Below are 13,524 nucleotides of genomic sequence, written 5' to 3' on the forward strand. Positions count from 1 at the left end.
TTGTGAATTAAAAGCCATTGTTTTAATCTATGGCACTAAATAAACAAATATTAGTTTAAAAGGCATTCGAAACTCAAAATTTACAAAGGACTAGGGTATGAAGATTCTTGTGCACCTCCAAGTATTATTCTGCAAGTTGCAATGAACTTCCCTTCTGAGAATTAGGTATGCTCAGACCACTAGCTGCAGACTTTGCCACAAAAAGTGCTTCCTGTTCAGCAGTATAATTTTGTTTCCAAACTGCAGTAGCTTTTTAATAGTCTGAAATGAGTTGGTCTTAGAATTTGAAGAGATCAGAGAATGGTATGGTGTTGTAACAGCTCATGTTTAAAAAAGAAAACATTCTTCCACCAAAGCTTGTAGAACTGAAAACGGATCTGCAGGAAACACAGATTTGCCCAGATCATAATTCAGTGGAGCAATCCAATACACACAGCATAATCAGCAGATATAGCCCCCTGAAATTAGTTGCCAACCAATCTAGTCAATGCATGTCAGTGGTGTCTGAGTAGCCCTGTTCTATGCCTGTCTCAGGTGTGCTGGGCATCTTTGCCAGGTCCCCTCTCCGTTGGCCAATGGGATACAGTGACATTCTGCTGCCTTCTTATCATTGGTGGCTGATGGCTCCACATCAGTGGGGCAGTGGAATCCACTGCAGGCTTTAGTCTGAAATGTTAAGGAGCTGTCCAGTTCAGACTAAAACCCAGGGTAGATCCCACTGCCCCGCTGACATGGAGCCAACACTCGCCACTGCTTCTTATAGCATATCCTCTCTAATGTTTGAGAATCAAAGTTAGTACTATCTGTCATGAACCTGTAATGGTCATGAGTTATTAAAAATCTAATAGCAATACTTTGGCTCCAGTAAGGGACTCTGGGAGACGGTTACAGTTAGAAAAGACAAGCCTTTGCCAATTTGCAAATCTGAGTTTCACTTCCCAGCTGAAGATGGTTAGAGAAGCCTTAACAAGCTGCACCTGTTTATCTTTGCTGATTAGCAAGTGCCTGGTACCCAAGGTCATCCTTGGCCTGTACAGTTGGAAAACACAGTTGGGAGGGAGGCCTGAAGGCGCGAAAATGTGAGAAACATCGAGAAGAAAGTTACATCAGCCAATTCCTGATTGGTCAATTAATCTTGGACCGTTAGGATCCTTTTCCTTTAAGTATAGGGCTAGAGACCCATAGCCTTTGTTCTCTGTTCTCTGCCTATGCTGACTTGGCACCAGAGTTCCAAACCTTCTGCCTTATGGTTCCAGGGGTTGCTTATGGGAAGGTAACCTATGTCTGGTTCCATTGCTTTATGTTGAACATCCATCTCTCTTAGGAGAGGTGCCACGCAACCAACTACCTCGTGTGTAAGTAGTTAGGTGAGTTTAGTTTGTTATTTTCTTGTTGTGTGTATGAATTCTCTTGTAAGAACTTAAACCCGTTTGGGTGTATGGTCTTAAAGGATTACTTGTTGCTATATTTTATGTGCACTTATATATCTTAATAAAGCTACTTCTATTTAACCTGGTGTGTTCATTGAGAGAAAGGGTGGTTCTGGATTCAGTACCTTGACCAATCTCAGTCACTAACTACCAAAGAGGGTTAAGAAGTTAAAAGGCTTGGATTTTAAGTGTTAAACCAGAGGTGCCTGGCAAGGAGTGTAACTGTGACTCTTGCCTTTTAGGACCTTGGTTTTATATATCCTCTGGGCTCAGAGATCCCCTGGCTCTGAGTAGACCAGTATACAGGGGTGGTGGCAGCCTACCTTCTACCTTGCAGGGTTGTTGTGAGCGTACACAGCCTTGGCAAGGGTGAAGTAATAGCTTTTTGGTTCCAGCCTCATTTCCCTAAGGGTGGGGGTCTGAGTCTGATGCATGAACCCAGTACCTTGGGGGTCCGGGGGTCATGACAATATCAGCTGAACATGTGTTTTTGCCTCTCTCTAAGCACAGAGGATAAACAGAAATGTTCATGTGTTAGAGAAGCTTTAAAAAGGCAGTTTAAGATTGCATCTCATCTGGAAACTGGCTGGGCCTCCCCAGGGAGACCCATCTCACACTCTTAGAACTTTTGGTCAAAAAATGAGGCTGAAGTTCGGTACATGGTATATGGCTATCCTTATTAAAATGTACCACTTTCTATACATTGTTATACACAAGGAAGCAAATGCCTATACCATTCTTGATAATCTTTGACAACCCCAAGCTCAGTTAATCAAAATATTTAATAAATAACACAGAATCTAGACATTGCCTTCCACAGATGAAAAGGCTCATTCTGTCCACAGAAGACTTTTGATTTGCTGGTAGGGTGGGGGAAGTTATGTTTTCTAATACCTCCCTCTCTGTGCAACCGCTCAAAATACTTCAGAGGAAAGTGAAGCAAGCCTGGCTGAGAAAGAGGGTTTATCTCAAGAGGCTGAGAGTCCACTGTGAGGGAAGCTGAGAGACTCTGTTTCACCCTGAACTCATCTAGTAAGCCCTTGACTAGAGGAACAACTTCAAATAATTGTCATATGGGATTTAAATAAAGAACGGAACTTATTTAAGCAAATATTTAAAACAGATGATAACATCCAGTATTTATTTATTTATCAGGATTGACAGACCGCTTAATCATCAAAACATCTAAGCAGCGTACCAACTCATCAGGAAGCCCGGAGGAATGTTGTTAGATCTAGGGCCTTTTCTGTGGTGGCCCCCGAACTCTGGAACAGCTTACCTGAGGAGATACGCCTGGCGCCTACGGTACTTTCTTTTAGACGCCAGGTTAAGACCTGGCTATACTCCCAGGCATTTTAATGTTTTTACGTTTAATTTTTTGTTAGTTAATTTGCTGCTATGTGTTATTGATTTTATTATATTATTGTATTTTAATCCAGTTTTGTACACCGCCCAGAGAGCTACTAGCTATGGGCGGTCTAGAAATGAAACGAAATAAATAAATAAATAAATAATATGTCCATACATATGTAAATAAGGTTTCAATAAATATATTCATCCCATTCCTTTGTCCTAATACATCATGCATGGTGTATAATGCATATACAATTTTATCAAAGTTCTGCAGTGACAGCAGATTATTTAATGAATAAAGAAAACTAAAGTATAATTATAATAATCTGAACAATGATTAGTGACCTAGGTCCTTCGCAGCTTGGGGAGGTTTGCTGGGATAAGATACCCCATCTTTCACATTTGATGTCACAGCAGTGGGAAAGAACTCACAACGGTCACACTGGTAAGCATGTTTTCCAACAATGACCTCTCAAGCTGAGTACCTTCAAGGAGCCAGCGAATCTGCTAGGTATACAATGTTTTATTTTCATAGTCTGTGTACTGTGGAAATAAATAATCTTCCAGTTTCTCCTGGATTTAAATTCTTTAGTTTCAAAGTCTGTAAGTCATTATGCTATGAAAATAAAAACTGAGGAGCTATGCCAAATTTTTGGTCATTCCTGGAAATGGTGGAGCAAGAGGACAGCAATTACTTCTCACTGTGACAATGAATACGGGCAAAATGCAGGCAAAATGCAGGCAAAATGTAATCTGAGTTGTGAAGCATAACGCCACAGCAAAAGGGGTTATACTCAAGAGTTCAACCACATTTGCCACTGGGAGTGTGGCACTTTCCCCTAGTGAGTACAATGAGCTGCCAGTCTTGTATTCAAGTGTGAATCTGCAGAGGTAGACAGAGAGCGTCTTGGCAATTGTGGCAAAGCTGGGTGTATGGCTGGGAACTGTTTGACAGTGACGTGGTCAAGGCTCCTGGAGGGCCAAACCAGCAAGAAATTTGGCAGGGAACAGGTGCATGCCACTGCTGGAAGGTGCTTGTGGCTGCTTGCAGCACCTACCAGCAGCAGTGCCCAATGTGGCATACTTCCCCATTGTTCCTTTCCCTTGGGAAAAGTCAGGGGAGGGTTTTAGCTGCTGCTGTGTGAAGGTGCTCAGGGTACTTTCAAACACCTCCCCAAATACCAAACCCAGCAAACTGCTCCTGATGTTAATGTATGTCCCCCTTTGGGGTTAAATGTATTCTGATGTAGAGCTGGCCATGTTAGTCTATCCTTCAATAAGCCACAGAACCTCTTCCACTTTACCCAAGAGCTTGAGAGGTGAAATGGTTTTGGGTGAGCTTTGGCTTTGTCACTTACTGAAAAATCATCATCTGGGAACAATATGAGGTCTTTGAGATCATCGTTTTCAACAGTCTTCTCAATTTCTGCAATGACCGCTTCATAATCCAAAGGCTCTAGAAGTTTAGGTTTCTCCTGCTAAGGAAACAAAAGCAAGTCACAACCACAAAGACGTTAAGTTCAGCTGCCATCTTTCTCTGTATTTCTCCCTGCAGCTGGGCTTCAGTTTCTAATATGCTTTCACACAATAGGGTGACTATGAGATCTGTTGTTTTCATGCACAGCAAGATGCATTGAGACAGAGCACACCAACAAACAAGCAGTATCGGCTGGTCAAAACGTTCATGATCAGACTGATTATTTCCCAATAGTTAGCTTGCTCAAGGATGTGTGTGTGTTGGGTGGATAACTGTACTATGTAGAAACAATATCAAAACATCCTACAGTATCACATTAACCTACTCATCAAGCTCAGGAACTTGTCTGTAAAAAACCAGCAACATACACAAAGCATTGGCACAGCATGTGGGCGGTATTCTTCTCAGTGAATTTGCATGGCCTGTTTTAATTTTAATTGTTTCCATGAGCTATGCATTTATTCATCACCATTATTATCTTATGCTTGGCTACATTTAAATTTGTGTCATTTGCTTGAAGTAATACTTTTTAAAAGTACCATTGCTCTGTTTAAGTTGGCACTTATCCTGGTCTCTCTGTCAGGATAAAGTATTTGGCAGAGAGCCCCATATTTTATCCAATCAGGGATTATACCTTCATAAGCCATCATGAAAGTGCTGTTATTGCCAAAGTGTGAAATTAGCCTTTTTAGAAAAGGGCTTGGGAGAAATGTCCAAAGGAAAGATAAATTTGCACGTACCTCAATATACAGCATGCGTGCACACAGACGAGGGCACACCAAGTAGGCAAGTTTGCTTTAAATACAAGATTATGACTGCAGTCCTAACCCAATTCACTTGGAGAAGCCCCCATTGAATTCAGTGGGACTTACTTCTGAGTATATATGGTAAGGATTGCAGTGTCAATGTCCAAAGGTCAAACATAATATTTCTTATTAATGTTTACATTCTTACGACATATTAATTGAGAACAGAAATGCATAAGTACTAAACTACTCGATGACATCTGACATTTGGACACGAATTTAGGAAATGTTCAAAAATTTGGTACAGCAATTTTCAAATTGCAGCCAAAAGAAAGCTATATTTTCTGCTTAAGAAGCAGCTTATCTTCTGAACCTAAACAATGGAGGTAAGATCCAGCCATTATTCATGAGAGCTGGGTAGTACAAATGCATATACTTGCACACGATCATCAGATCAAAGGGATGAAGAGGGATCCAAGTTACACCCTCCCCCAAATCTACAACAGCACTTACTGCTGAACCTGCTATACAATACCAACTGTATTTACAGAGTTAGGATGCTATGTGAAGAAAGGAAAAGCATCATTTAACAGGTTTGCTGTGACCGCCACAATCACTGCAGGGCTCAGAGGTCCTGAGCACACTACACTTGCTGGCTTCTTCCTCCTCCTTCCCAGCCTTCTAGCATGTAAGCATTATAGCCTTGCTTCAGCCAGACTCTTTGCCAATTCTGAGAGCATCCAGGATTGGCAGGGGCTCACAGGATTGGATGGCCTGCTAGGAGTATGGATGGCCTTCTGTTCCTGGGGCACAAGGTTTCATGCAGCCATCTTATGATGGCTGAGAGAGGCAGATTTGTTTCCCTTGTCTGCATCTGGACCCTCCATGTGCACAAACAGCTACATCACATCCTTCATGTGGATAAATTGCAATTACATCACAGATCTGATCTAGCATGCAACTGTACATGAAGGATGTATAGACATTGTCTGGTGGCAGTGGCCAACATGTCTCCTCATCATCCTTGCTTTGGTGAGCAATTTGTTGTCCTTTGGCAATTGTACAACATTTCTTTCCTCTTTCCTCTCCAGCTTGGAGCTGGCTGGCCCCATTGTTACATTGAGTTTGGGATGGCTGAGTGCAAGAATGCAGGAGATTCCCACCCTCTCTCCAGGGTGGGTTGACTGCTTTGGTGGTAGAAGGCTGCTACTAACACAAACTCTTGACAAATGTTTGGAACTGGAGAGGGGAACAAAGGATTGCACTTACCTCCTGTAGGGGCACAACAAGAGGCCAGCAATTAAGGCCATAATTCTGAATAGGATTGTTCTGAAAAGGCATGGGGGACTGGCAACCGTACATTTTAACTTAACTACCAAGGCCAGTCAAAATGTGTGGTCCCCTGTGTGATGGGCCAATGTGGAAGCAGCTGTAGGAGAAAGTGCCTAAAAAATCAAAATATGTGCAGATCGAGCACACACAAATCACTGCCTGAAGTTTTGTCTCAACTAAGAAAGCTGCAAATAAAATTACTTTCCAGTGGTTTGTTCCAGAATACAATCTATGGGTTGTATGCATTCAGAGTTCAATTTGTATAATGGGACTTCCCCTTCCTCTCCCCTCCATGTGTGCTCCCCAAAACTGCTCCAGAAGGTTCCCCAACTCTCTGGAGCAGATTTTGAGGGTATGCAAGAAGCTGCAAGAGAGAGGAGAGGAGGGAGAATTCCACTGTGCAACCAGAAAACTGCTGTGCAAGCAATATATCAGTACTGGATCCTTTGAGTTTAGAGCAAATTCTAAAGCTTGTTTTAACAGGGGTGAATGCAATGATATCCAGACACCTGAATTAAGGAATCTGGTCAAGAAAAGACACAGAGAAAATATTTTTGAGATTGTGTTGAATATTTGTTCAAAAGTTTTTTCCCCAAAACACTTATTTGAAGTTTGTAGAGGTGATGTAAACCTGATTCAAAATACTCTATTTTAATATGATAAAGGAGATAGTGAGATCCTACCAATTCATTTCAAATGGAATTTTCCCTACTATTTAACCTTACTTTTAAGAAGTTTTAACAGCAAGGTTACTCTGGATCTCCTAAGTGTGATGTTGCCATCTCAAAAAAGCATTAGTACATAAAAGTTGCCTGTATTATATTACAAACTTGAAGGCAATGGGATAGAAAGCCAAGCAGAGAAAGTGCAAACTGTACAAAAATCTTGATGTGGGATGGTCTTTCTATTAGCTTATACAGCAAAGAGAAATTGGGTTACTGAAGTTACTGTGGTTCACATTTCTTACTGCTACAGCACATTTAATTCTTCAGAAGGCCGTCTATGCTTTCCTTTTGTTTTATCCTTGAGTTGTGCTACTCTATTGCCAGTACCCCCCCACCTCTCATTGGCTCCATCGCCATCACAACTTGCACAATTAAATCAAAATTCCCATGGCCTGTGCACTAATTATCTGTGTCACAGCCACAAACTTGGCTCATGGTCCCCCTCAATTTAATTAACTCAATTGCTTGACTTCCCATGTGTTGGATCAGACAGGTATTTTTCCCAAAAGTCACAACACTAGACAGTTCTAAACCGGATTTTGTAGACCTATTCCAACACTGTGTAGTATAGTACTTCCTCTAGGCTACTATATCGTTATGAAGTGTTATTTTGTCAGGTTATCTAAGAAAAATGGATTCATTTGTTTGAAACCAATGTAAATTGTGCTATTAAGTAGCCCAATCCTATCCAATTAATATTTTATACTATTATGCAAACTGCTTAGAGAGATTTTTTTTGTTGAGTGGTGGATACATCTTGCTAAGTAAATAAAATATCCCATACTTGTATCTATTTGGCACAAGGTTTTTTAAAAATGGCACCCTAACATAAGGCAGGTGAAGAATAAACTTTGCATGTACAGACCAACTACCTTTAAACTGCCTCCACCCACAGAAACTGGCCAGTGCAAAGCTTCTCTAATACTTTGGAGATGGGTGCCATGTGACGTGAAGTTCATGAGATATCACTGTGTACTTCCGAGAATGTGGGAGTTGAATTCTTCAAGCTGACAACCAATTTCATAGAAGCCCCACCCATTCAGTTTCTCTTTCCTGACATGAGGGTTGGGTGAAGGGAACAACACAAACAGGGTCTTTGCATAATTAGACATCATTGCCGAAGCCCCATTTTTTAAGTGTGCCATGGTTGATAGTCAATGTTTCATTTGTTGATATGTCAACATCCATGCCGAGGCCACCTTATCCGGGGCGGCTCAGGATTTCATGGTTTCTATGACAACCATGGGACTGTCCCAAAATGCCATTGGCCCAACACATGTAGCAGAGCATACTCTAGATCTGGTTTTTGCAACTGGACATGGAGTTGGTGATCTGAATGTGGGGGACCTGGGACCTTACATCAGTCCCTCTGTCATGGACAGATCACTGCTTGTGGAAGTTTAGACTTACAGTGGCCTTTCCCCTCTGCAAAGGTGGGGGACCTATTAAGTTGGTCCGACCCCAGAGACTAACGGATCCGGATAGTTTCCAAAGGGCTTTGGGGATGTCCAGTTCAGAGCGAGAACCACCAGTCGGAGATGAGGGTGCAATCAATTCTTGTTTTATTAAAGTAATGGATACATCAAAGGCTGTGCGCCTCATAGAAACCCCTATGCTAACTCACTACAATCCCTAACTGCACTCTAGACATGCTCTGCAACTTGTGAGGAAAGTTGACTCAGCGCCCACTTCTGAGCGCGGTAGCCTCAAATAGGAGAGGTCTTGGGGCGTAACCTCTCACTCCGTCGCACACACGCCTCCTTCTGCCCTGTCCGCTTCTCCTGCCACAGTGAGGGGGGGGCGAGCCTCCAAGGGCTCATCGGAAAGCACAGGTTCCTGATCGGCAGGAGGGAGAGCGGAGGGCGGGGAAGCGTTGGGCGTTTCTAAGATACTGCTTGGTGAAGGAGGAGTGTCTGCTCTCAGGAGCATACCCCAACAGTCCCGTGGGAGTGCTGGGGGGCTGAGCGCTGTCCCATTGAGGGGCAGGACCAGCCGTGGGAACTGGCGGGGCGGGCGACTCGCTCTCTTCCCCAAGGTTGAGTTTAGACTCAACAACAGCTGGATCGTCCATGCTCCCTAACGGCTGAGGTTTCTGAAACTCATGCCTTCCCCCTCCTTCCTCAGGAAGGAGGCTGGGTCTATCACCCCTGGGCTCAACAGGGGATTATTCCAGCTGATAGGGCTGGTGCTCTTGTCGAAACCCTGGTTGAACTGTGAAATACAGAAATTACCCGGGCTGTTTACATGATTGCTCCTGAGCGCCCTCTCCTGTGTAAAGCTTGTACGGCTCCATAGTATACCCCAGAGCTGAGTGTGATGAAACAATATAGGGGACGGCTTGAGTGCAGATGGAGATGAACTCCTGGTGGATGCAATTACACACTGGTAAGCGCCTATGGTAAGCTGTATTTAGGGGCAAATCTATCAAATCATCAATCTGCTATTACACACTGGCCCCAATGACATGGTAGAACCATCTGAGGCCCGCTGTAATGAATTTGCTAGGCACTTCCAGGATAAAATCTTTAGCACCCGCCAGGACTTAGACTCCAGTGTTATAGCAGGTGAATCAAGCGGGGTATCCAGAGCACAGCCTTGTCCTGATTTCTTGGATGAGTTTCAGTTGGTACAGCTTGAGGACATTGATAAGGTGTGCTTGGACAGGTTAGTGCAACCACTTCTGTGCTGGATCCTTGCCCTTCTCGGCTAATAAAAGCTAGCAGGGATGGAACAGTCGGCTGGGCCAGGGAAGTGATTAATGCCTCTCTGCGAGAGGGGGTAGACCCTGGCTGCCCGAAAGAGGCAGTAGTGAGACTACTCCTGAAGAGACCCTCCCTGGACCCAGAAAATCTTAATAACTATAGGCCGGTAGCAAATGTTCCATTCCTGGGCAAGGTCCTTGAACGAATGGTGGTAGGCCAGCTCCAGACACTCTTGGGTGAGACCAATTCTCTGGATCCATTTCAGTCGGGTTTCAGGCCTGGTTTTGTCATGGAAACAGCCTTGGTCGCCCTGTATGATGACCTCTGTCGGGAGAGAGACAGGGGGAGTGTGACTCTGTTGATTCTCCTCGATCTCTCAGTGGCTTTCGATACCATCGACCATGGTATCTTTCTGGGGAGACTGGCTGAGTTGAGAGTGGGAGGAACTGCATGGTGGTGGTTCCGCTCCTACTTTGTGGGTCGGCTCCAGAAGGTGGTGCTTGGGGAACATTGCTTGGCTCCCTGGACTCTCCAGTATGGGGTTCCGCAGGGGTCAGTTCTGTCCGCCATGCTGTTCAACATCTACATGAAACCGTTGGGTGAGGTCATCCGGAGTTTTGGAGTGCGTTGCCATCAGTACGCTGATGACACACAGCTCTATTTCTCCTTTTCATCTTCTTCAGGTGAGGCTGTCAATGTGATGAACCAGTGCCTGGCTGCGACAATGAACTGGATGAGGGCTAATAAACTGAAGCTCAATCCAGACAAGACTGAGATGCTGCTAGTGGGTGGTTCTTCTGACCGGACGGTGGATGTCCAACCTGTCCTGGATGGGGTTGTACTCCCCCTGAAGGAGCAAGTTTGTAGCTTGGGGGTTCTTCTAGAACCATCTCTGTCACTTGAGGCTCAGGTAGCCTCGGTGGCACGGAGTGCCTTCTACCAATTTCGGTTGGTGGCCCAGCTATGCCCCTATCTGGACAGGGATAACCTGGCTTCAGTTGTCCATGCTCTGGTAACCTCCAAGTTAGATTACTGCAATGCGTTCTGCGTGGGGCTGCCTTTGAAGATGGTTCGGAAGCTGCCGCTTGTGCAAAATGCAGCAGCCAGATTGGTAACAGGGACCAGATAGTTCAAACATTTAAAACCAATTCTGGCCCACTTGCATTGGCTGCCTGTACGTTTCTGAGCTCGATTCAAGGTGCTGGTTTTAACCTATAAAGCCTTATACGGCTTAGGACCACAATACCTGATGGAACGCCTCTCCCGACATGAACCCACCTATACACTACGCTCAACATCCACGGCCGTCCTCCGGGTGCCTCCTCTGAGGAAAGCTTGGAGTCTGGCAACAAGGGAGAGGGCGTTCTCAGTGGTGGCCCCCAAATTATGGAATGATCTCTCTGACGAGGTGTGCCTGGAGCTAACACTTATCTTTTTGTTGCCAGGTCAAGACTTTCCTCATCTCCGAGGCATTTTGGCATGTGTTTTTAAATTGCTTTTTTAAAAAATGTGTTTTTAAATTTGTATATTTGTTTTTAATGTTTTTAATTGTTGTAAACTGCCCAGAGAGCTTCGGCTATGGGGTGGTATACAAATGCAATAAATAAATACTAATGCTTGATGGTTAAGGGCAGTAACTGAAATAATAGTAGAAGCAACAACAATAATGTATAGCTTTTGTTGTTCCCTAAAACTTCTGACAAGCAGCAATGTTCTCTTATCCTACCGATCTACTGCATTTATTTATCACAGCATATTCTACCCTTCCTCCAAGGTGAACATGGGTTTGTTCACAATTTCAACCATATCCTAACCCAGTGAGGTGAACTTCTTATTGGTGAACATTATGGCTGAGATGAGTATTAAAGCTTAACAGAGATCTGTGCAGCTATCCAGGAATTTAAATCCATACCTCACCATTCTAACGCTGCATCCTCAACCCCCAATCCATGCTACTGGAAGATGTCAGGATACAGCAGATATCCTCATCCACTGTTGATGGAGGGAGGGCTGTGCCGCTGTGGAGCCCCCCTCTCCATTGAACCCATGAAAAATGCAGAGGAGGCAACAGAGAAGCTTTTCTTCTGGCAGTAGCTAATGGAGTTCCTTGAACCAGGACATTTCAAGAGCAGGGTAGAGCTGGCCTGGCCAAGGATTTGATCCTAAGCCAGTCCACTTCTTAGAGAGTGACCTAATTTGGGACTCTCTGCTGTGCCAGCCAGGAGCTAGCACAGGAACAAAAATGTAGATAAATCTCCCTCCATCTTCTGACCTGGCCAGCATGAGCAACATTGCTTCAGAAGTGGTGGCTGCTCCACCACTCAGTTCTACTCTTCTGCTCCCCGGCCAGAAGTAAGATTGTTCTTTATATCTAACATTCTGTCCTCCACACCACACTATATCAGCTGTGAGTTGCAAGGCAATATTTCATAGCTTTATTCATTCAGTTGGCCTTGTGCAAGTCCTATGGCACCTAGAAAAGTACATTTCTGTACCATGAGCTTTTGAAGACAAAACCAATATCCTACCAATATTGATGGCTCCCCAGTTCGGTAAGGCTAATGACAAATGAACACTGAGAAAACTATTAGCTGCTTTTATTGGAGAAATATAAGACTTGAATTACGCTCATCTAAAAATTCCTAATAACAAATATTAGTTTATCTAATGGAATCACAGTGTCTTTGGCCACACCTGAATCTTTAAAGAGTCTTCCAATTGCATTTTAGTTAAATGGGTCTTAGTTAAATGGGTCAGTCAAATGTTGGGGGTATTCTCTGCATACCAGTTTCTTTCCATACTCCATTCATATTTCTCTTGCTGGTAAGACACAACTATTTTCAACCCTGCAGATGTGAACACTGAGGGGCTGACTGAAGCAGACTGAGATTGGTAGGAAAGTGCCCCATACACCCTAATGGAGCAGCTTCAACGGCCCATATGGAGTATAACAGCTTCAACAGAAGAAGATCAAGATCTATTGGTAGAACTCTGGATGATTTGCAGTAGATTTGCAAGGGTTTTCCAACTCACAATTGTTAAACAATGTAACCAAATGGCTTCCCCTAAATTAACATCATCTACCCTAAATTATACTGCTGAAATTAAGAAAGGTTGGGATAACCAGGAGTAGACTTTTGTGTGAAATAACTGTGAGCTCAGTTCTGGTATGGAAAACAAGCTCCTAGGTTCAGAATATGATCAGAAGCACCCAATTTTTAAGGGTAACTGCATGTCTTTTGCATCTGGCTCTGATTTGTAGATCTTGAACCTCTACTAAAAGACAAAGTAGATCCAACAAGCCTGACCATCTCAGGACTACATGGTGCATTCACTAAAATCTCAAGTATTTTGTTTCAGAAACTGGGGAGGAGGATCAATATCTGGACACCTCCATACTGTCCCAGCTGCAGTACCCTGTATTACCAAGAGTTCTAAAGTTCATAGTATGCAGTTTTAGTGGTGCTGTTTTTATACTTTGCAGAGACAATTGTTTGCAATTTGGCAAACTTAGCCACGATAAACATTTTCCCCTTGTATTTTGAGAGGAGGTATCTTTGTATTTGTGATGGAAAATCCTGACAAATTTTGCTACAGTTTTATCTTTGTGCCAGGAGCCTTGCAATAAAAGCAGCCAGAAGCCTTTCAGTGCTGGGAGATGTGTAACTGAGCTACTTCTAATTTAAAGTTCCAACAGTCTCAGGATTGTCTCGCCTGAATTTAACTCGTCTGGTTCTCTTGGAAATGAACCAATTAGAC

General features: G+C 43.6%; 1 protein-coding gene across 11 annotated transcripts in view; it reads right to left on the reverse strand.

Annotated features, from left to right (window-relative positions):
- Nucleotides 1-13,524, reverse strand: part of DOCK10 (dedicator of cytokinesis 10) — a 280,049-nt gene that overhangs the window by 158,355 nt on the left and 108,170 nt on the right. For 9 of the 11 annotated variants that reach the window (XM_061636814.1, XM_061636810.1, XM_061636815.1 and 6 more), the window contains exon 2: nucleotides 4,142-4,261. In XM_061636814.1, coding sequence (XP_061492798.1) covers nucleotides 4,142-4,261 — 120 coding nt within the window. The remainder of the gene's footprint in view (nucleotides 1-4,141; nucleotides 4,262-13,524) is intronic. The other 2 variants (XM_061636806.1, XM_061636813.1) reach the window with 1 other exon arrangement.

Source organism: Rhineura floridana, chromosome 7, assembly GCF_030035675.1.
Source record: "Rhineura floridana isolate rRhiFlo1 chromosome 7, rRhiFlo1.hap2, whole genome shotgun sequence".
NCBI lineage: Eukaryota > Metazoa > Chordata > Lepidosauria > Squamata > Rhineuridae > Rhineura > Rhineura floridana.